Raw genomic sequence first — 24,451 nt, 5'->3', positions numbered from 1 at the left:
CGCAAGTGCAAAAGACCATAATTCTCTTCAGACTTGTGTGACTACATTAAATATGTTTCTGCACGTGAAGAGATGTTTGTGGGAGGTGACTGCTACACAAACATTATGTGTTGTTTCAGCAACCAAATTGCAGTTTTCCAAAAGTGTGCCTAAAAAATGAGGTTAGTTCCTCACGTGACACTGCAATATCCTGGGAGCATTGACGAAAGATGAGGTTTCATCTCCACAGGGTTCCCCCAGAGTTCAGAGATGGGAGAGAGGTTTCATACCTGGGTTATCCTGTGCAGGAGCCTGTCTTGGTACAGGAACTCCGTGATGTCTTTCTCTCCAATGACTGTAAATGAAGCCCAGGGGCACCTGCTAGGCTGATGTGATGACACATCCTGCTGAAGTCTGAGTGACTCCCAGGATCTGATAAGATCCTGCCTTCCGTAGCAGGAAGGTGAAGCAGTGAACAACAGCCTTGCAGATTGAGGACATCACTCACTAACAGAAAGAATAGAGTATTCTGGAACTTCACAGAGTAAAACTGAGTTTATGGTCGTCATGTTCAGGCTTGTAAAATATGCTGGATAAAATAGTAACTAACAGGCTTCATGAAAAGAACATTTTGCAGTACTTCTGCTTAAGTTGTCTGTAGCAGTCACCGTCTTCTCATTTCTGCTTTTGTGCAGAAATTTTGTTTCATGGTTGTTTTTATATCTTATGGTGATCTGGACTGGACAGCCGAGTTTCACAAGGCCCAGTGCAGCTGAGGGCAGCGTGTGAGTGTGTAAGTGGGTGTCCAAAGGGAGAAGGGACTGGGTAGCAATCAGTTTGGTCAGCAGCACTTCTGCAAAATTGTCAGACTGCACATTGAGAGCAAAAGAGTGTCCCCACTGTGTGGTGACAGCACAAGAGCTGTATAATCAAATGTGTTTTGAACTGAATTGTTTTATTTGCCCAGTGTGGGTTCTTTATGTGGCTGGCTAAATGCACAAATCTGTTTACCAGAAGATTTAAAGCATTTATAGCAGTTGCAATAAATTATTTGTGGCATACTTCAGGAAACAGAATTAGTTAATAAAACCTATGTACTGATAATGGAAAAAGTTTTCTTTTATAATCTGTGGTAGTGTAGGGGTTGGACTCTTTTGTATTGACCTTATGCTTTATAAGGTCATAACAAAATAAATTTACTTGAAAAAAAGTGAAAAGTCTATCACTCTGGATGTCCTTTCGAGTTTTGGGTTTTATGCTCCTTTGGCAAAGAGAAGAGTTGGGAAGTGGTAGCTGTACCTATTAGGTACAGAAAAAACAGAGAACAGGAAAAGAACTGAAACAATTTGGGTGTAAAATGTGTACGTTGTTGCTGAAATAGTATTCCCTAGAGGAGTTGCTTTTTTTTTTTTTAATATTGGCATAAAATACTACAGTTCAGATTTAGAACTCACTTAACAGGAATTTTGCAGAAATCCAGCTCTCAATGTTCAGTATGAAAAGTTCAGCAGTGCTATTAACTGTATTGGAAGGATAGTTGGAAAGTCAGGAGTTATTAGCAGAAATAAATATGACTGATTTCTTCCAACAGGTATGATGATGCTATCCAGCTATATGATAGAATTTTACAAGAAGACTCAACCAACACAGTAAGTTTAAAAGATTTTTCTGAACTACAGTGTAACACTGTTTGAAGTTTTCCTAACATTTTGTGGGATTCGCTATGGAAAAGCATTTTGACTGTATGATTTTTTGAATTTGTTTCCTTTAACTTCTTAGTGTAATCACTTAGAACAAATGAGATTTTTCGCATAAACAGAAGGTGTGATTTAATGCTTGCTTAAGTGCTGAGTTTAGAAAACATATTGTTGTAACTTGTAACCCTTTCAGTGATTGCGATAGGGGTTGCATTGCACCTTTCAGCTTTTCCATTTCCCCTGAATATTTAGTATTAAAGGATCAATATAGTCTGCCATGTGTCATCTGTCTTCCTAACACTTAATCTTACTTTCAAATCTGAGTACACTCAGGTGGTGCTTGAAATACCTAGTTACTTTGATTTATTATCTGGGACGCTTTATTAGCTTTTGAATGAAAATGCTATAAAGCTTGCCAACCTTAAAAACAAAACCTGAGACAGACTGTACTTTTTAGGGATTTCTTGAATAGTGGTTGTATAAGAGTCCCTGAGATACTAGATGCCAAAATGAAAGTCTAAAAAAATCTTGTAGCAATATATTCCTACTTTTTGTTTTCTCCAGTAAAGATAAAGCTGGAAACATGAAGAAATCATGAAGTTCCATATTTTTATATCACATGGTGCAGTTCCAGTTAACAGTAACTATTGATCATTGCCCATTTGAGAGTCTGTATGTCTATCTTGATTGGTTTGAAAGAACTGTGTCTCTTTATTGAGCAGTCATCTAGGTAGGTGCAACACTTCAGCTATTACTGTAGATGTTTTGACAGCCTCGTGCAAACCTTCCTCAGTACATTTAGAACTGCTGCCTTTCTGCAGTCTCACCTGGTGTGGTTTGTCCTTCAGCATTGCTGACCTCCAGAAGCAGATAACTGGGCAGGGTGTGCCACAACTGGCTATAGATAAAATGCCATCACTTAAAGTAAACTGTGGAGAGAAAAAACAAAACCAACCCCAAGAAATTATCTTTGAGTCTACATTTAAAAGTGTAAATAACAAGCACTCAGACAAGAATGATAGAATAAAGTCTGCATCTTTTTGTGCTGGTTTAACTGAACAAATGTTTGTGCAAGTGTTTTTGTTTGTTTGTTTGTTTTCCTCTTTGTTCTCCCTAAAGTCGTACTACTTGATCTGTGTTCTGCAAGATAAATATAAATGGTCTGTGCTTGTCCTTTGGAAGTGTATACAGTATTTCTGAGTAGGAGTTTGACTACAAGGTGCATCATTGTCTGCAGTAAAATTGGATGGATTTTAGCAAGATGTGGCTCAAAGAGGTCTAGAGATGCTGTCTTCAAACTCATGCTAAAACAAGATGGAAACAATCCTGTGCAGCCACAAGAATAGGTCACCTAGGTGCACATTTAATGACCCTCTGCTGAAGCCAGTGGAAAATGGAGCCCCATATTGCCATGGCTCCTGCAGACCACAGATCTTTGAAGTGTGCTTTTTTGGCAGTTTTACTCTTCAGCTGTCTCAACATGGCTAACGTCATGCGAGTAAGTGGTTTGTTGGATAGTTTTATAACACAGAATGATATATTTAAATAAGTAACATGCATGGCAATTACCTAATTTGGATTTCCTTCTTTAGAAAATCATAATGATACATAAAATGTTAATACTTAGAAGCATAAGACCTAAATATTAGAACAGCTGCATGACCTATTGGCTTTCTTTAAATCTGAGAACAGAAGTGAAGAGGCTATTAAACACAGAGCAAATGTTCTTTGTTATATAACTATAGAATAGATTGGCTCAGTTTGCATGTGCAGAGTGAAAGTTAAATAGAAAGTTTTGATAAATTATCATATGTTAGAATTCTTTGTGTCTTTTACCTGTTAATTATTTCCATGCACACATGTGGCTGCTGTAGGAAAATAAATATCTCAAGATTTTAAAAAAGAAACTGTTGCTGAGTTTGTCTTGGCACTCACCTCACCTTGCAGCAATTTCTTCTGGTGTGCTGACACATGGAGTTGCTTATATATATTAAAAGTTCTGGCAAGTGCTGCAAGTGGAACACGGACATTGTTCACACGAGTCATGTAGAAATCCTGACAGTATCAAATTGAGAGAAGCATGGGAAAAGTTTTCTTATATATTTTTTTAAAATCATTTATTTTTAAAATGCTGCAGTCTGTTATGGAAAGTGAACTTAGCACTGATGTTATCTAATGGACCTTCACACATTTATATGAGTCTTGTTTGCATGCAAAATTCTGAAGTTAAGATAATAGTAATTATTTTACTTCACTTTTTTGGGCAGAATTTCAAGTACTCTTTGTAGCAGAGGAAGATGAGCAGTCTGTCCATGTTTTATCTCCCTTTAAGCTACCTGCTGAACCAGCCGCCGCCTGGGCAGTGGGGCCGTGTCCATGTGCTCCCTTGGGGGCTGCAGTTTTGCTGCTCAGCGTGTGGAGGCAGCGACTTAGAGGCTGCCCCTTCCCTAAAGAGGTTGCCATTAATGGGGGAGCCTGTGAAAAGCACAACTTGTGTGGATGTTAATACGTTATCGGGGGGAACCCGTCTTCTTTCTAGACCGTTTCACTTGAAATCTGGGAGTATTAGAGCAGTAGCTGGCAGATTATTCTGTAATTAAGGCTGCATAACATTTCCTACTGTAGGATGTTTTTATTAATTAAAATTTAATGTTGTGTCTGACACGTAGATGAAAATCTTTATACCAATGCCAGACAGTGGCTTCGTTGTTTGTAGATCTTCTGATAAAGTGCTTGGTCTGTTTCTGAGAACAAAACAGGGGGGACATTGGTCATCTTAACGTGTTTGGAAGAAGGATTTTATTGCTGTTTGTTGTTTTTTAATGTGTTTCATTGAGAAATCAGTGTGCTCCCCTCGTTTAGAGAAAAGTCTTGGATACTAACAGGAAAAGAGCTCTGAGTAGAATATTACACTGTGAGAACAACATCCAAACTGGCCAAGTCGCAGACATTTGAAAATCTTCATTTCATGTGCTCGGTGTCTACTGCTGGAATTTTTATTAAACTCATCTTCTTAAAATTCCACTTGTGTTGAGTGTGATCGATCCCAGGCTAGAGGGCCTAAGCAGGACTTCCCTGCAGTTGTTCCCCATGGCTGCAGTGCTCTGGGAAGGCACAGAAGTAGGGAGACTTTCTTGTTTTCTGAGTTGCAGCAATCAGGAGAAGGAAAAGAAGAAGGAAAAGGAGGAAGGGAAAGAAAACAGTCTGGAAGCAACTGAGTGATATGAAAAGGAAGCAGAATTGTGAGGACTGAAGAGGAAGGGAGAGGTGAGCTGTTCAGGTAACATTAGGAATCAGGTCAGAAGTAGGAGATGAGAGAAGAAAATGTGTTAACACTTGAGTCTTGGACATTTGTTTTTTTTTTTTTTTAAATCGCATCTTGCCTTGAGGCGCTGTATTTTCTGTTGTCGGTAAATAGTTTTAAAACCTACTGGTGAGATGTGTCTCTCATTCCCGCTGGTACCTGTCGTGTGCTGTCAGTAGCTGACAAAGATATCTGTTGTGGGGGAGCAATTTGAATGAACACCATCTATTTTAATAAAATACCTAAATATTTTTGTGAATTGGTCAAGGTGACTTGTTTAAGAGTACAGAGAAGATAGATGAGTCAAGTCATGTCCAAGGAAGACTGCCAGAACATAGTGTCAGAAACAGGGGAAAATGAGGTTACTGACGCATGGAATCTTGTCTTAATCTAATCAATGGAAAATCCAATGTTTTTATTGGGTTACTGGTTCTACTGTTTCTTTTGCCCCTTTCTCAGCTAAGCTTCTAATTCAAGAAGACACTGTATGTGCTTGCTTGGCTTAGGACATATGGATAATCCTGTTAACTTTATGGGTCTGTTCATATAACCGTGGGTTATTGAACAAAGAACTTAATTAATGACAAGTTTTTTGTTTTTTCCTGGCCAAACTGGACATGTTCCAGAAGAGGCACTAGAGATAGATAAAGACCTGTGGGAATCCAATCACTATTAGAAAAATGTGAATAAAAGGTAGGACTGTATGCTGTTGGAAAAATCTAAATAAAAGATAGGGCTGTATATCACTTACATAGGCAGCATTTATGTGTCGTTAATACCTCAGCTCTTTCAAGCTTTCTAACAAACCTTTTGTCATCGTGTATTACTATCATCTTGACTATATAGATAACTTAGTTTCATCCAGGCCCTTATCCTTAACAAACATGAGGAGAACATTGAACTTTAAGTACAAGCACTTAGCATTTGGATAGTGATAATTCTTTAAAACTCCTGCATTTGCTGTGCATTCATTTTAGGCTGAGAGGGACGTCTTGTGAAGCTCTTGCAGATCTGTACAGCCCACAGATACTTTTAAGTTTCAAGAGGGAAGTTGTTTGCTCAACGAGTACCTGCTAGTGGAGGGAGTTTTCTGAGGTGATGCGTGTATGGTCCATAAAATGCATGGCCAGCACTGCCAGGGAGGGCACTAATAATCCCAAACTGAAGTTTGTTGGATGGTAGTTTTAAAGGGAATTGAAAGTTTGGCCCTTGTCTGATACTGGCTGGAGTTAGTGAGTGGTGTGAGGAGCTGCAGCTGCTGCTTCAGGTGGTCCCCAAGGAGGCCGCATGATTAGGTTGGGGATGCAAATGTGAATCTCCAATAAGTGTTGTCTGCCTTTGGTGGTTGGAGCATCATTTACCTTCACTAGGGTGTTTTTTTGCCTTTTCTTGAAACATGAGTGGTGAAGTGAGAGATTGCGTTCGGTGTTTGACTTCTGACCATGTTACTGGGTGTAACATTTTCAAATGTTGATGGAGATTTTGTCCCTTGGAATTAAGTATTTGAAAATACAAGAAGAGCTATAGGGAAGTCGTGCCCAAAGTCCATTTAGCTCCTTGTTCTGTTTCGGAGAGTGACCTGTAGAAGCTACCAGGAGAGGTGAATAAGAGCAGGGCAAATGCACAGCTTGCCCTGTTCCAGTCTCCCAGCTTTTAGTCTTCAGGTCATGGATTCCCTGTGCCAGCAGTGGTAGCTACTAGCTCTTCTAGTAGCTACCAACTGGAAATTAATGCAGAAAAATTAATTTCTGTATTAAGTTTTTGAGCCGCTTTCTGAATCTTTGTAAAATTTGTGCTTGTATACCTGTACTTACAGCACAATTTGACAGTGAATTTCCATAGCTTACTTCTGCTTTGGGCAAATCTCCTATAATACATTTTGAGCCTTCCACCCATCAATTTTGATAACCTTAATTCTTTTCTTACAGGCAGTTCTCATTTTCTGTTCACTGTAATAATTTTCTTGTTCATCTTTCCATAACGGAATAGATTTCCTTCCCCTCTAAGCAGAGTCCTAACCGGTCTAGCAGTTCTCGTTGCCTGTTCTGGGCCCTCTCTGGTTGCTCTACTTTTCAGACAAGGCAGGAGAGCATGGAAGTGCCGCTAGTGTTCAAAATGAAAGAGCATTATGGACTTATGCAATGGCAAAAAATGTGTTCTGGTCTGTGTTCTTTTCTGATAATGCCAGCACGACTGTGTTGTGGGTGTATTTAGAAAATTTCTGCACACTACACTAACAGTTTGTAGAACATTTTATTGCAATTCCAACATCTTCTTCCTAACTGCGTGCACTCTTGAGAGTGTTGCAGTGTACATTAAATTAGTCTGGTTCTGCCCTTTGTGTATCTGGATTAAATTTCAAGGCCTTTTTTTTTTTTTTTTTTTTTTTGTATATATACTTGAATAACTTACTGTCATCACTTGGCTTTGTCTCATCACAGTTAATTCCCATGTTAGGACACCTACAAATATGCTGAATGGTAGTTTTTTACAGGTGACTGTAGGTTTTTGGTAGGGGAGAGTGACTAGTAGACAGGAATGACCTTCTCCTGTTTTACATCTTTTATCTGGTTTACTCATCTGTTTGAAGACCTCTCTCTCAACCTGTGTCAGTTCAGGTTCCTTAAGAGCATTCAGTGAGACTTTACTATGAGCTATCATTCATGGGAGTTCTGGACATTTTAACACATTAAAAATAGACTCACATTTTCTACCTGATGTTGGTCAGAAGCTCTGTGCCTGCATAGATTCACTTGCAAGATTTGGCCTGGTGTGACTGCCTTTCACGGTTAACTTGGGGGAAAAAAAAACCCTAAATCTGGTACCAGTATATTCACTCCTGTGGTTGGATTCAGATCATAACTTCCATGTTCTTCCTTCCCTTTAACTTTGTTCTGGCTGCTTACACTTCTGTTTTGATTACTACATTGCAATTTGAAGGAAATCTTTGTCATTAGTCAAACTTTTAGACCAAATGCACCTTTTCTAAAATGTTAAATTCTTCATAAAAACAAATTGAAAGAATTAATTTTGAAGCAAATCATAAAGTCACAAAATAAAATTTAACACTGCAGCAGTTACCCAGACAGGAAGCTGTTCCTTTCTTAAGAGAGCCAGTAACTGAGAAGGCTTCTCCAGCGAATACTTTCTTTGCAACCATGAAATTTAGAGCGATCTCAGGCTCTCTGCTGGTGTGTTTTTTACTAATCAAATGCAGAAGTTGATAAATGTTCAACTCTTTGCTTTGCTTTGAGTGTACTTAATGCTAATTAAAAAGAATCATGACAAATGGAGGATTAGTTCTTGTGCCAGATTGGGGATTATTAGTTTTAAAAGAAATAGCTTGGAAAGGTTCACTGTTTAATAAATATGTGACATACTAAAGCACCTTACTCCATATGATACTGATTATGGTATAAGTGTTCCTTTAAGATGACATATATCTTTCCATTAAGAATGCGGGATTTACAGAATCAGCCAATAACCATTCCAGTGTTTTGTTTTAAATGCTGGAAAATTGAAAGGGGGAATTCCATGTCATAGGTTCTGCATGGTCAAACAGTGCATGTCTTGTGGCAACATACTTTTATTTTTTTCTCTTTCCTTCATGATTTAAGGTGGAGGGAGAAGGGAGAATGGCTTCCTTTATGTATTAGAATTGTTATTAAAAAAACCTTATTCTTATGATACAGAGAATTCAAATGAAACCCTTGGGGAGCCTTATATTTCTATCTTGGTGACATAATTGTTACGGCTACTTTACTGCGCTTCATAGATTTCATAATAATCACAAAACTTGCAGTTAAAAGTAGGTCACTTAGTAATTTTTACTGGACTTGAAATTAATGAGTTTGAACATATTCCTAGTCTATGTTCTGCAATTTTTTGGTATCTTGCAATACATCTACTAAAAATTAATTCACATTTGGAAATATGAGGTTTTTACTAAAATAAAGGCTGAAACACAGTAAAATATGACCTGCTTTTTTATACTAGCTAGTGATGAAAAAGGTGCTAAATTGGATGTAGGAAATAAAAATACTACTAAGTAAATCTTCTGTAGTACTAGTGGCATGTTCCTTTTCTTGCAAGAGTAATTAATTTTGTCTAGTAAGATGGTGTTGCACAGTAAAAAGAAATTGCTTGACTTGATGCAGATAAATAAAAACTGGTTCTAAGTGGCTAATTTTTCATTACATACCCTGTTGATTAAGCACCCTAGGAGTGTGATGAGTTATTCCCAGTTCAGCAAGGAAACGGACTCACCCAGAGATCTAGATAAGGGATCACAGGTGATAAAAATCATGATAAGGAGTAAAAGCTGGCAACACTCGCACTTTTCAATGTCCTGATTTTGATGCAGACCCATCTATTTTTATATATGTATTTTTTTTATACATATATAGGTATGTATGGTTTTTTTTTTCTTGAAGCATTGACTGCTACAGGCATACTGAATTTCAGTCTTCATTTAACAAGTAACTGATAGCCCTTGTGGTCTAAAAAAAGCTAGAATTAAAGTGTAGTATATAAATACAGATAAAACCAATGCTGTTTTGTTTTCATTTGTTTATTTTTAGTTTGTCTTAGGATTTTTAGGCATCATAGATCTGAATACTTAATATCACAGCTGTTGAATGCCTAAGTTCCTATCTCATGGTGATATGTACAGAATATTTTTGTTTTTAATTTTATTTATGTGATTGGAAAACAACGCACAGATCCTCATTGAATTCTTTTGAGCAGTTTTTAATATGTTAAGCAAAATGCTGACTTTCAAAATTTTGTTGCCATTATAAAATATTTTGTCCATTCAGTTACTAGATTTTCCTTTAAAAATATCAGCACTGTGTTAAATGTTGTGCCTTTTTTTGAACTAGAAGTTCTCTATATTCCAAGATTTTTGAAGGTATATTTGAAAGGGAAGAGAGTGTGAATTTCAAGCACAGAGGCTGTTTTATCTTTAGTGGTGCGGAAGATGAATGAAAAATGAAGTTTAAAATACTATTATTCTCAAATACGAAACAAAATTGTAGTTTTGCAGAAACATTGTGGGATTTGGAGTAGGAAGATACAGTTTAGAAAAGAGGAAACTCCACCAGGTGCATATATACACATCTGCGTTTTACTCCAAATGCTGCTATCGAAACCTGTTTATTTTACCTAATCCTTTGGTCCTTGTTATTTGATTGCATTAGACAAAGTGCTTCTTACAGGCACACGTCAGTTTATATTTGTGACTAGAAATAGCTGTAATTTTCAGAAGTTACCATCTTGTGCTTGTACGGGTGTGTGTGGTTTGGGAGTGCTGTGGTTCGGGAGCGCAGCCCCCGCTGGAAGCAGAGAGGGGCGACTCGCCTAGACGGCTCCTGTCATCGCAAATTAAGTTGTCAGCTGCACTGATTGATTTCAGATATTAAACAGTACATTTCAGTTGTTAAGCAGTTTGTCTCTTGATTGCTTTTTTTTGTATTTATTTTGTAGATAACTGTTGGGTTTTGTTCGCTTGCCTGCTTGTTTTATAATCCAAGTGGTGGATTTTAAGGCAGGTTTCCGTAAGCCGTCACCTGCAGGAGGGTTTGTGCCTTCGCAGGCCGCGCTCCGCGGTGGCCGGGCCCGCGGCTCTTTGCCTCCCTCGGTGGCCCTGCTCCGGGCCCGTGGCGGCGCTGGGCAGGCTGCTCCGGGAGGGACCCTTCACCGAGGTCAGTGCTGTTCCTGTGGGGCCTCACGTGCGAGGGCACATGGAGGGCTCGTTGGGTTGTGCGCGGCCTCGCTGGGGCCCGGAGCGTCGCGGCCGGAGCGAGCGGGCCGCCCGCTTTGTGTAAGGCCTGGAGATCTCCTCAGAAAGAGGGAGGGGGTGTTTTGTGTTTTAGAAGTAGTGACTGTGGGGCAAACATGTGACATGGCTCCTTTTTATAGTTGAAAATTTTAAAAACTTAATTACATTAGTCGTCCTTATTTTAAAAACTCAAGAAAATAAGGACTGTGTGTTGTTATTGTAGTGATTTATGGTCAGTGGTTGTAATTTCCAGAGTCCGCTAAAGGTTTAGCCCAATGTCTCAAAATTAGCAAGGTGAATGTGATTTCACAGGTTGCAGTTTGACAAAGAAATGAGCAACATGACTCCCAGTCAACCTACTATGCTGTCTATATCCCAATTTATCTTCTGGTAATGCCAGTGAATTTTCCCTATCTGTGCATTGCACTTAAGCAAAGGAGCAAAGCTTTTTTTTTATTATTTTATTTTATTTCACTTGCATCATTTTCAGTGCATGTGCATTGCCTGTGTATTTGTGGGAAGTTAAATGCATTCCTAGCTATGGTGATGCCACTTGTTTGTTTTGCCAGCTTGAAATAATTTGCTTAAATGATACAGGCTGGCTGTTCTTCTTCCAGAAGAGATTGAATTGGTCAAATGATGATGAAAGGATAACAGATTAAGGGAGAGAGTAATCACAGTTAAAATACTGTTAAAGATACAAAAAATTCTTTCACATTGTATGTGATTGAAATCTCAAGAAGCTCGGTCACAAAGAAACAAATTTCACAGCTAACCTGAATTAAATATTAAAACTTCCAAGCTTTCACTGAAGAACTTTGTGTTCTCTTGCACTCAAAGCTTCTGCAAGATACCAACCAAGCTGTCTAACATGTTCTTTAAGATATGAAGTGGAGTTATGAGGGGGAATAAACAGTGGGATTGTGTTACAGAAAGAAAACGCACTAACTTTCCATATTCCGCCATGGAGAAACAGGATGTGTGTGTCCGTACATGTACAGATCTACTGTGCAAAACAGAGCGTTTGTCACACGTTTTGACTACAGCAGTTGTGGTGGCCCAGGAGCTGCCACACAGGGGAGTGGGACAAGAGTGGTGTTTCTCTGAGCCTGTTACACGGGAGTTTGTTTTTCCTCTTGGTTTGTCAGATTCAAGATCTTTCAGGCTGGCCGAGGTATTTTGCTATTTGCTCCAAACTCTGCCAGACTTGCTGGGAAAAGGTCCATTTTTTTGAATTGCAACATAAATCTACCTTGATTCAAAATTTCTCGAGGTCAGAAAACTGCTTTTAGAGAACTATAACCTACATACTTCAAAAATTGGAGTCACGTCGTAATTCAGAATAATCAACTATTAAAATGCTGTGTATCTTTTTTCCTGGTGGTCTGCAGCAAATTTTATAGAGTTCCAAATGTTATTGCTGTATAATACTTAAATTTTCACTTTTCATGTTGTTTATTCTGAAATACATTTTCCACCCACATACTGAGATACTGGTTGGTTTTGCTATGGAAGAGGCTATTTTATATTGCCTTTGCATTAAAAGGTCTACTTTGCGCTCTAAGAATGCTCAGAACTTGTTTATGAAGTTGGTGCATATTTAATATTGAAAAATGCCATTCAGCACTTTGACAGAAATCTTTGAAAAGGGCAGAAAGTCGTTTTTATACAGTGGCAGCCCACAGGCATCCGTGCGATCCTCTCAAACCCGGCCACTATAATCATGGATCTGGTGAATGAGAAGGTGGGGGGCTTTGGCCTGGCTCGAAGATTAGCTTCTCCTGCTGTTTTGTAATTACCAGAATCTGGACAGTCATTTGTCTCACTGAAATAGCGCATACAGTTTGTGCCTCCAAAGAAAAGCACACATAATGTGATTGCAAGAAGAGGTTTTCAGTCTCTCAGTGGGATGTCACGGGGTATGTTTATAAACTCCAGCCTAGCAGTTGCTCTGCAGTGGAATTCCACTGGTATTGAGATAATAATTTGCACAGTCAAATTGCTTTCTATACAAAAACCCAGGGAATTATGAGGCTCTAATCCTTTATTAATGTCAACCCACAGGCAGCAAGAAAGCGTAAGATTGCCATTCGAAAAGCCCAGGGGAAAAATCTTGAGGCCATCCGAGAGCTGAATGAGTATCTGGAACAGTGAGTGTCTTACAAGAATGCTGATTGTGTTTTGCTATTCTGATAAATCTTTTTAATTAAAAAGGAATTTGCATTTGATTTAAGCCTTTGCTTCCATGCTGGTCATTTACAGAATCCCTCTGCACATTCTTTTTCTTTTTCCTCCCTTGCTTTCTGTATACAGATTTGTCGGAGACCAAGAAGCTTGGCATGAACTTGCAGAACTTTACATCAATGAACATGAGTAAGTTGTTTGCTAAGTCCACATAAATCTGCTAAATTGAAGTCTATTCCATGGAAGTCAAAGACATCAGAGATTGTTTTGACAGACCAGTGTTAGAAAGTGGACAGCCTCATTTCCAATAGAGCAAGCATCATCAGGAAATAATTAACAACCTTATCTGACTACTGAATGATTTCTCAAGGCATTTATTTTAAAGCAAAATCAACTTACCGAATTACCTATGTTTCTTAAGGAAAAAAAAGTATATATGTGATATATATATAAAAAAAAAGGTGTTATATGTGTAGTGGAAAACAGAATACATTTGCCATAGTTTCTCATTCAAGTGATGTTTTAGTAGTAGTAATTTTAAATTCACAACCTCTGAAAACAATTAATTACAGTAACTGTATGTAAGATTCTGTTTTTCTGTTAGTTTACCTCTGAAGGAACTTGTAAGTTACACTTTTAAACCTGAAGGGAAAAAAAGAAAAAAGAAAGAAAAACCACACAAAACCCCCACTCACCCCCAGAACGCATGGATCCAGAGCTGGAGGCATTTGGTCGCCTAGGTACAAAAGCCAGTGCCATCAGGAATGCTGAAGGTTGTAGTCACTTGCTTATTGGATATTTAATGTTTTTGTTAGCTTTTTTATTGCTGTAGTGACAGGAGGAAATCCCAGTGTGAGAGGATTAGCTCAAAGCCTTAGTGCAAGTTTTCTAATATCACAGCATTAATTCCAACCTCTGCCCAAAGGCATCTGCCCCCCTCCCCTTCAGTTCTTCAGCCTGGCCTGAATTATATCACATTGTTTGCTTCCTTCCTTTCTAGAGAGTAGTAAAAGAAACAAATTCTGAAGGAAAAAACAGCCATTCTTGTTGTCACGAAAAAATTGTTCCCCTCTCACTTCTCCTACTCCATTCTCACCAAAAATAATTACTCAGCTCTTTCAAATGCTGATTTAAAGCATAATCTAGGATTTCAGTATCCATAGTTGCATTTGCTTTGGGAAATTTACCAGCAACTTTTCCAAGAAAATAGTTATTTAAAAAAAAAAAAAAAGAACTGAACTCCAATGTATAAAATACATTTAACCTTGTCAGAACTGTCGATACAAAAATGAATGATAGAGTGGGGCAGACATATTTATTTTTACTCTTTCCTTTCTCTTTGGCTATGATCTTCATTACAAAATACCGTAGTGGAATTTGAGAAATAAATTGCTTTTGCTTTTACTTACGTTGGTCTGCAATTCCAATAAAAATAGTGTGCAGAGTTTTCTCCAGGTCACTGAAAAAAAAAATTGACTGTGCTTAGTGTACAGTTCTGAATATTATTATTATTTGAAGTTTAACTAGGAAAAAAATGGAATGTGGGTCAAAAAGCAACTAAAAGTTCCTTTTTTCATTAAAGGAAATAATTAGCCAGTTTACCTATTCTATCAATATACCAAATTTAGCCTTGTTTGTGAAATTGCCATGCTGGTACCATTGCTTAAGGAAAAGCCTGGATTTGCAGGGTTTGTGTAGTCCCCAGGTCCATGTTCTGTCCCGTTACGAGGACTGTGGCTTCTTTTCACCTACCACTTTTGGTGAATGAGCTGGTGACTCTTTTCTCTCTGTTTCTAGGCTGTCGTAACATTCATAGAGGAAAACCACGATACGTTTATTTTAAAGATAATGCAAATTTTATGGTTTAATATTGTCTCATCTTTGCTAATTTGTCTTTAATATTAAATATTTGCCAATACTTGGGTTACAGACATTGCCTCTGTTTTTTGAAATCCTACTATGCAAACCCTTCTGAGCATCTACCTTTAGTAGATGCAACTTCTGTAGAAAGTCATATTATCTGAAAGATTGTGAAGTTACCATTTTGGTAATCAGTGCAAATAAAATGGCATTGTGATCTAATAATTCATGCTGAAAGCTTTATTTTAAACAACTGCTAGCCTTTTCTTTGGTAATTAGGTGTTGTTGCCCGTTTTGACTGGTTTAATGCTATCTTCATACACACATTTGGACTTTTTGATTTTGAGCTGTTCTCATTGTATTTTTAAGCATGAACTTGGAAGCCTGAATTAAAGTAACTTCGAGTAGTTAAAATTTGCCTGTCCTGTTTCCTCTAATCATTTATTTATAAAAAATGGGTAATTTTTTAAGTTTTCCTTGAGCTGTTCAATATATGGACCATTATATTTGGTAAACATTTCACATGGTAGAATATAAAAATAGTAATTTGTAGTTTCAAGTATCATTTAAAAATATAACATTTCTTTTGATCATAAGTCACATGAAGTTATGAAAGAAAATTAAGTCTCATTTTCCTGTGTTGTAGTGAAACTGAAGCAGAGAGCTATACACTTTTTCATTTTTATGTCACTTTTTATATTCCTTAGCTATGCAAAAGCAGCCTTCTGCTTAGAGGAACTTATGATGACTAATCCGCACAACCACTTATATTGTCAGCAATATGCTGAAGTAAGTATTTTGAGAAAAATCTATTGTGTTTGAATACACATTCTGTTTTTATATTACTTAAGTGATGAAAGTGGAGTAAAATAGTTCTTGTTAATTTTTCCCTGGGAGATTTAAGAGAGTACACAGAGAACATTAGTTTAAAACATCTCGTAGAACTTAACATGTTAAGACAATCGTGTTTTGTTATTTAATACAATAATGTGACTAAACTATAAATAAGAACAAGGGCAAAATTATTGAATTTCATTTTTTAACTGAACTATTCTTGTTGAAGGGTTTATGCACTTTTCAAATTAAGTGTATGAGAAGAGGTAAAACTTTTTCATAATAGTGATGTCTAGGAAATTACATACTCCCTGCAACTGCAGAGGCAGACCTTGAAACATTTTGTGTAGGAATTTTTGTCTTGGAGAGGACCCTTAAAAGATTTTAAAGGTTTTTAACAGTTTATAATAATTTTTCTTATGTATATATTTTCTCTCTAACTTACATTGTTAACTGCTGGAAAAAGATTTAATTTATTTTGTTAACAGGGATAACATTGGATTAACATTAAAACTCGAAAGCCTGAATAGCTTTGTGGTTGAAAATCTGTGAAAATCTTCTACTATTTATCCCCTTTATGTTTTTTGATTTAATAATAGACAAAATTAACATTTAAGTAATGGAATCTTTAGATTTTGTGTATTGTTCAGCATTTGAATACGTCAGAAAATATTGAGGAAACATAGAGTTAGTGTGTATTTGTAGCAGTCAGAATTTAGCTTTAGATTTTAAGCTGGTTGTTTTCATAGGGGACCATCCCAAAATTGTAAGTAATTCATTAATAGACTCAAAATAATCACTCTTTTATTATAGCAGCTGTTATTTAAATTAGTGTTGGCCTTTTTCCTATAGTTAAATATTTTTTAAAGAAATTCTTTATTGAAAGGAGCTCAGACTGCTCCGAGTCCAGTGTTTTGCCTTTGACCGGACTCACCCAGTTTGAAATGTGAAATACAAATCTGAAGAGACATTTCATAATATCTTTGATTCAAGAGTGAATGCCTGATGATATGTGCAGGTTTCAGGAGTCTATCATTTTTACAGGTCAAATATACTCAAGGGGGGCTTGAAAACCTTGAGCTATCAAGAAAGTATTTTGCACAAGCACTGAAGCTGAACAACAGAAATATGAGAGCTTTGTTTGGACTTTACATGGTGAGCTTGATTCTTTTTGTTATCATTTTGCACGTGTTATGCATGTATTATTATCCTTTACCATTTGATGATTTTTTTTGCTTTAACACTTCAGTTTATTAATCGTCTTATTAAATACTAGATATGAATAATTTTATACCAATGATTAATATTTGTTAAAAGAAGTCAAATCTGAATTCTGCGTTCCAATATGTATGTCCTGGTTCCCCCATTCCAGATAGGGTGATGATTAACCCTAATCTCAAAACATTTTACTAAAATGTCACTGTAGCATTCACCTGGTGTTAGTTGTGCTTCCTGTGGAAGCAAGGCCGTAGGTGCTTGTCCATACCTAAATCCAAACAATATATTTTTTGGCTTGATGTTCCCCACTGGGATGGTCATGTATTTTGACTATTGCTAGGGTCAAAAATGTGCAGGGTTTGTTCATGTCTCAGTTTTCGCCAGCTCTCCAAATAGTTTGAGCTTTCTCAGTTTTGCTTGCAAACAATGTTGCTCTGTTCTCTCAGGTTTATTTGATTGATGATCTCATTTTCAAATATTGTAATAGTCATCTTCATTATTTCTTAGAATTTCCCTTTATTTCAAGTCCTTTAGAGGAGCTCAGTGCTTCCAGAGGTTTCACAAGCCTCATGCTTATAAATGACTTAACCTAATGAATCTCAACCATTTTCAATGTCTGTCAATCCCCTTATTTAGGGCTTTCAGTTAAGCTCCACTTTAATTTCTGTATTCCATCATCAGATGGTCAGTTGTGTCATATATATATATATATATACACACACACACACACATAAACGATCCATTTTCTTAGCAGTAACCTCCTGTGCATGTTTTTCAATTGGTATGTCTGTAGGACTGCTGCTGGAGTGCTAGGTTAAAGTAGAACTACCTTTCTCTTCTACTTGTGGAGACCTCATATACTTTGATACTTGTCATGCACACAACTTGAGAAAGCAGATGTATGCTGCTGCAGTCTTTCTTATTACTCAGTGCTCGTCAGCTATAAATCTTGCTCAAGTTTTCCAAAGAATTGTAATCACTGCAACATTAAGATGCCTCTTGCAAAAGGATTTAAAGTCACACTCCTCTCTATAGAGTGGTGGACTATGGAAGGTAGTGCCTGTGTTTTTGTTTTTTCTCAACTTCCTTCTTTGTTTTTTTTTTCATTCCAATTTTAAGTGGAACTTCCTATGTCAGTTTCAGAATCAGGGTTTATCCTGTCCAGCAGCGTTCTCTGTAGTGTGGCAGGCACCACAGCATGTACTGCCCTGAGTGCAGCATCTGCAGGAAGGATGTCCTGACACCAGTGCTTCAGGGTCTGCACAGATATTTAGGCCTCCTTGGAAGGCCTTTCTTGAGGTCTTAAATCTTTTAAATTATCTTTTTAATAACAATTTTTTTTTCCTTTTGGGAGGTGTTTGCAGGGAGAGAGCAGGAAGGAAGCCCTAAGGATTCTTAAAAACCCCAGGCAATGGGAATTCCTGTCAAGTATCACTTTTTCTTAGACATCACATTTAACACGTGAGACTTAGACCTAATCTTCCTAACCAATCTTGGATTGGTAAATAGATGCTCAAGGAAGACAAGGAGAGATCTCCTTTAGAGATTTAGCTTTTAAGAAATAAGTCCTTGGAGAAAGCGTTAATGCTGTGTAAATCAATCTGTTCATTAGCTTCAGTTGATTTTTAGGGGCATATACACGTAGAGAGCTCAACTGATTCTAGAACAGCCGTAAGGATTTATGATGGCCAATCTTAGTTCTTGTCCTCTGCCAGATATTATTACCTCTCACCAGTTATTTGCAGTCTGCAAAGTAGATGGTGAGTCTGTTACTGATGAGAAATGTGGTGCCTGAGTGTCGTATGCAGCACTCTGGATGTGTGTAACAGGTAAACTACTGCAGAGAAAGTGGACTTGGCCCAAATTCCTTCCCTTTCTCTCAGGTGGTCGCTGTCAAGATTGCATTGGGTGGTTTCCGCAAGTGCAGCTTTATTTACTTCCCTGTTTGTGCATCTGCCCTTTGGCTCCCAATGTCTTTGGAACCCTGTTTCCAGATTTCAAGATCTGTTCTTACCGTAGCTGCTACTTTTGCACAGACATGCCAAGTACCTGTAGTCCCTGCAGAAAGTCCATATCCCTGATAAATGCTCCACAGAGGTTTGCAGCCCTGTCTGCTGAGGGAACTTATGTATAAATGGCTGGGGCTCCACAAGTAAAGGTCTCCATCTGTTTACTTCATGCTTATATATTTATATATTTTACAGTTCAGCTATTTTTTCTTTTGTGTTCCCAGTCTGCCAGCCATATTGCCTCCAACCCAAAAGCAAGTGCAAAAATGAAGAAGGATAATATGAAATACGCCAGCTGGGCAGCCAACCAAATAAACAGAGCCTACCAGGTTAGTATGGAATTGTGTTTCCTACTACCATATACTTTACATCCTCTCTTCTGTGTTTTTATCAGATGCTATTTGAAAAGTTAGATATGACAGTTCATATAAATCAACATTATTTGCTTGGATTACGTTGTGTTTTGCTTATGTTCATTTTCTTGGAAGTCTTAATACAAGTAAAGTTGATATTTTACATTTATTAATTTTTATTGTGTACTCATTAACTAAAGGTTTCTTCTTCTGTTTTGCTGTTCAAATGACTCCCTCCCTTTTATTAATAAAACATTTAGGTGTTCGGGATGGGAACACCTAGGCTGGGAATATGAAGTCAGCAGTAACTGTAGATTGATGTCATCCCAAGATATAATATCTAGAAATTCATAAATACATTTTTTTAAATAAGATGAAAGTTTAATGAAAGTTTGGTTATGGCAGTTCGTACTTACTTGATGCACAGTCAGATAAGGTGGGGTTTTTTGTTTGTTTGATTTAATATAGCTATTTGTTAGCAGCTCTCTGAGGAAAAGGAAAACCTCTGAGAAAATAAGACTTTCATTTGCTTTTAACCCTATTGTTTCTGTGAAGTTATTTAGGCACTGAGGTTAAGTATTTTTGGCTGATACTTACCAGAAAAGGTCACTTTAACGCAGCTACTGTATGTTTAAAGCAAATGTCGTAACGACTCTGTGACTTCATGCTTTGTGATGCCTCGCGTACCCTCAGCTGGCTTCTTAGCTGTATCATCCCGTGAGAAGCATCCTAACTGATCAGAAGCACAGAATCCCAGAATGGTTGAGGTTGGAAGGGACCTCTGGAAATTATCATCCAACCCCCCTGCCCCAGCAGGGACACCCAGAGCACGTGGCACAGGGCGGCATCCAAGCGGGTTTGGAAGATCTCCAGAGAAGGAGACTCCACAACCTCTCTGGGCAGCCTGTTCCAGGGCTCTCTCACCCTCACTGTTATGAAGTTCTCCCTTATGTGGGGAATTCAGCTATGCAGAAGGTGTAACTGCCAGGCTACGTTTTGGTGAGCAACCAAACACCCTTTCTTTCCCCTCAGCAAAGGAGCGCAGGAAGCTCCAGTGAGCCCAGCAGGACGGGAGGGCGCCAGCCCCGCCGGGCTTGTTGCTCAGACAGGACGCAGGAGGGTTTGGCCACCCAGAGTTCACGTGAGACACTTAACAACATCCAACTGCTGCAGCAAGGGGTGTCTGGTGATGCAGGAGGTGGCAGGTTCCCCTCCGAGTCGCTGTTGCCTCGTTGCCCCTGCAGCGTGTTGAGCAGTTGGAGTTGGTCCTCTTTTGGACATACGGATCTGTTGGGTCAGTGGGAGCTCTCCCTCGCGGCCTTCGTCCATTAGAGCAGGATCGTCTAGCCAGGTTTTAAGCTGGATACCTGCATTATCTCTATAAATCCTCCCCACTTCCCCTGCATTATCCAAAGCTCTTTGTAAAGTGAAACAAGAGCCCTAAGAGCTTGTTGAATTTGGCATTGACTGACTTTATTAGTTGGACCTTCTGATAGTCTTAAATGCAATATGATCTGTAATGATGTCCCAGAGAGTAAGATGTATTGGCAATCCTGACTTGGGTGCCCAGTCAAATTATAGGGATTTCTGGCTTTTAAATATGATGTTATTAATTGTGAAAAATTGCTCTTTAGCAATTGCTTTGCAATGAGATCTTTCCCCATTCTCAATCTGGATTTTGAGCTTGGATTACCACCAGTTTGCTCAGTAATTTTGGAAAATATCCTTTATTTTTTTTAAGTTCAGGGCTGGCTGTAGTTGCGTTTTTATTTTTCATGCAGTTTACTTGAGATATTTTTACTGGTCTGCTTCTTTCTGTTTATTCCCTCATTCAAGTGGTGTGCTTTGGCGTTGGATTTTTACTTTTCCTGTGCATTCCTGTTTGAAATCTAAGGAACTTTGTGTTTATTGTCATTAATTTTTTTAAAAAATCCTTTGAGCATTAAAAGAAAAACCTACCTTTTTTAAATGCTTGTTAGATAGTGGAGCAGTTTCTTTAAAGGAAGAATAAGTTGAATTAAATACTTTTTGCAAGAGCACAGATATTTGTTTCATCTGGTTAATATTCTTATTTTGCTGTTGAATATGGAACTGCTGGTACTACTTCTCTTCAGTGCTTTAATCAAGGAGAAATGTAAACTTAAAAAGAAGGTGAGAAAGGTTTTGTGTCAGAGCTTGAATTCCCAGCTCCTACCACAGGCTCTCGAAAAAGGTCATTATTCTGTTATATCTCTAGGCCACTTAAATCTAATTGATTGGGTAAAAAAAAAAAAAAAAAAAAAAAAAGAAAACCTTATTTGAAAAACATTATAGAAGTACTGGTTATTGAAGGACTGTTACAAGCATAAGCCTAGTTTTGCATTAATTTGTCACTGGAAAACTGCCTCTTCTATCAGAGCAGGTTCTGGGAGGGAAGGTGGAGCTGCCCCAGCCTAGATGTGAGTCACACGGTTGCTTTAACACGGAAGCCAAACAGGGCTACCTGGGGCTCTTCGTTTAGCTAATTGGTTTAGCATGGCCCCCGGTCCGAGCGTTTCAGCGCAGGCAGGAGAGTTTGATTAATGCTCGGCAAAATCTTTAATGTGATCCTGGTCATGGTAATTTTCCAGATCCGTGCTCCTTGGGTACGCCGCTAAATTCTCCCGCGCTGGCAGCCCACATGTTAATGATGGTTGGAGAGGTGATTTGGTTACAAACCGTTTGGGAAAAAGCAAATTAAATCATGATTTTAAGAAATGGATTCCGGCTCAATCAGTCAAATTGCAGCGTAATGGCAGAATAGACAAAATAATTGTTCGTCAAGGCAAATTTGAAGTGATTAGATTTCCAGGTTGACTTCTGTTTGTTATGACGCAGGGTTGGGTTTTATTTGTTCAGCGCAGAGCGCCCGTCAGTAGCGCTCAGGCCGCCGCGCTTGAGGCGAACAAGCCCCGCTCCTCAGCTAATGCCCCGTGTCAGCTTCGCTTGCAGGGCCCCAATGGACAAGTAAAAATAAGTAAAAAATCTTTTATTTTGAACCCTTCCTCTGCTTCTGGGTATCTTACATGCAGCTTTCTGACCGTGGTATATTTAGGCTTCGGTGATTTTTAATGAAAGTCTCAGAAATGCTAATTGGAAACAATGATTTCAATCAAGGATTTGGGGCTTGGAGGGGGGGTGGTCTGTCTGTCTGGTTTTATTAAAAGATTTGCACCTCCCCACTTCTCTATGTAGTATAAAGAAAAAGGGAACACTCTATTAAATCCAAACCCTAGCAAAAGCTACATCTTTCAGCTGGGACTGTATTCGGAAATTTTCTGGATTTTCTGTTTTTCTTTGGAAGTTGATTATTGCAGGTCATTCTGAAAACTGCACAACCCCAAAAATAGGTTTATCCTTACTACTACAGTCAAACCACGGGGCAGTTCATATTCTGGAAATATGAAATAAGAAAATACGGTGTATTCAGTATGTTCTTTAAGCATATTAAGTCCTGTTCTCTTAACAACATATTATTTTCCTGGGTGTTTAATCTGAAACAGCGTTTGTTTGGTGTACCAAACCTGGGTCCATAAGGACGAGGCACTGACTGGGAATCGCAATGTTGGATTTTAGCAGAGGGTCACGAGCAGGTTAGCAGGTTTTGCAGCTTGTTGGCAGTGTGATATTACGCGTGTCTGTTCACTCAGTCTTTCTTAACAGGTCACAAAGAGTTTCTCAAGTTAATTACAAGAGAAAAGGGGCACATTATAAATCAAGGACTAAGTGTGCAAGACAGCAGCAGTATTTGAAATAAAAAACATTAAATTGGAAATTTATTGAGTGTTTAGATGTTAATGCATAGAGAATAAGCAGTTTTACTAATGGCAAATTATAGTTACTGCTTCTGTAACTTCTTTACCAGCCTCCTGAGCCCTAAGTGCAAAACTGCGTTAATACACATGTATTAAAACTGGGATTTTCACATGACTAAAGCACCAGCCTAGTCCATAAATCCGTGCTAAGTAAGGCTGATGAGTGATGGGAATTGTCAGTACAGTTAAGAAAACTCCTTTGGAGATCAGCGAGGGGTAGTCAACAACTCCTGCACATCTTCCTCCTCTCCCAACCTTGGCTCCATGCACTATAGTGAATATAAAGTCATACTGTCAAAAAGTAGTACTTATCAGGCTCTGTCTTCCCTTGTTATCAACATAGGTTTTATCTCAAAAACTTGGAAATTGCAGTGTAATAGATTACAATCGAATTAAAGGTCATTACTTTGAGTTACTTTGAACCATGAAATGTAATTATATGATGACTGAATTGCGTTATAGACATTTTGATAAGTAGCTCATTCTTCGCTGTCTTGCTATAATAAAAATAGACTTGATTAGCTTTATATCAGGTCTATTTAAATTATGAATATAGTTTAAATCATAAGAAAAAATAAGTCTGAAATAAAATCTGTGTTATAAGTCACAGCAGAAAAAGCAGCGCTAAGATTTTCTCTTTATTTAGATAGGGGTTAATTTCCAAGTAATATATTTTTTTAGTCTTAAAATCTCAAATTCAGAGCAAATGAATGAAATTAAGGAATTCTATTAACATTTTCATGACTTATTAGAGGAAGGCGGGTATATTTTGCATTCTAGTAAAAATGATAAATCTTAATGAAACATTAAAGAGACTGCTTTTGAGTTTGTATTAGAGCTGATGCTTTTTAGAGTCTTTCTGCTGGAGAATTTCTGATATATGACAAATAACTTTTTTTTTTTTTTTTTTTTAAGTTCGCAGGCCGCAGTAAGAAAGAGACTAAATACTCCCTGAAGGCAGTGGAAGACATGTTGGAGACCCTGCAAATCACTCAGTCTTAGACTGGCACAAAGAGATACGATGTTAAATTTTCTAATTCTGTGATCAACCTAAGGACCTGTGGGTTAAGTTACTGTAGTGCTGTTAAAAAGTAATTTTGTATTGATTAATATGGCTATCTAAAAAAATGTTTTTATGAAAAGTAAAATACCTATTTATTGCTGCTATAAGAAGTGAATACACACTGAAATGAATAACTTATCCCAGGAAGACAGCTTAAAGGAATTAAATATGTTGCACAGTCTCTAGATTTTGTATGTACAGCACCTGCTTTTAAGCCATAATTTGTAGAAATAAACCTGTTAAATGATTTAAAAAAAAGTTACACTCATTTATTGGGTCTGCCAGTCAAAGTTAGAAATTTCTGTGTTGATGAATACTGTATGATGGAGTACATTCTT

General features: G+C 37.9%; 1 protein-coding gene across 1 annotated transcript in view; it reads left to right on the top strand.

Moving 5' to 3' along the window:
• The window catches only part of EMC2 (ER membrane protein complex subunit 2), a 37,928-nt gene extending 13,679 nt beyond the window's left edge, over positions 1-24,249 (top strand). Inside the window, exons 5-11 of the mRNA XM_088523105.1 lie at positions 1,571-1,628; positions 12,824-12,909; positions 13,073-13,132; positions 15,511-15,592; positions 16,682-16,792; positions 19,089-19,193; positions 23,966-24,249. Of these exons, the coding sequence (XP_088379231.1) occupies positions 1,571-1,628; positions 12,824-12,909; positions 13,073-13,132; positions 15,511-15,592; positions 16,682-16,792; positions 19,089-19,193; positions 23,966-24,052 (589 nt within the window). The 3' untranslated portion in view covers positions 24,053-24,249. The remainder of the gene's footprint in view (positions 1-1,570; positions 1,629-12,823; positions 12,910-13,072; positions 13,133-15,510; positions 15,593-16,681; positions 16,793-19,088; positions 19,194-23,965) is intronic.
• Positions 24,250-24,451: the final 202 nt, after the last annotated feature.

Source organism: Tinamus guttatus, unplaced genomic scaffold, assembly GCF_059628265.1.
Source record: "Tinamus guttatus ecotype Peru unplaced genomic scaffold, ASM5962826v1 Tinamus_guttatus_pri_ptg000012l, whole genome shotgun sequence".
In the NCBI taxonomy this organism is placed as follows: Eukaryota; Metazoa; Chordata; class Aves; order Tinamiformes; family Tinamidae; genus Tinamus; species Tinamus guttatus.
Note: the sequence above shows the minus strand (reverse complement) of the source record. Positions and strands in the feature narration are given on the sequence as shown.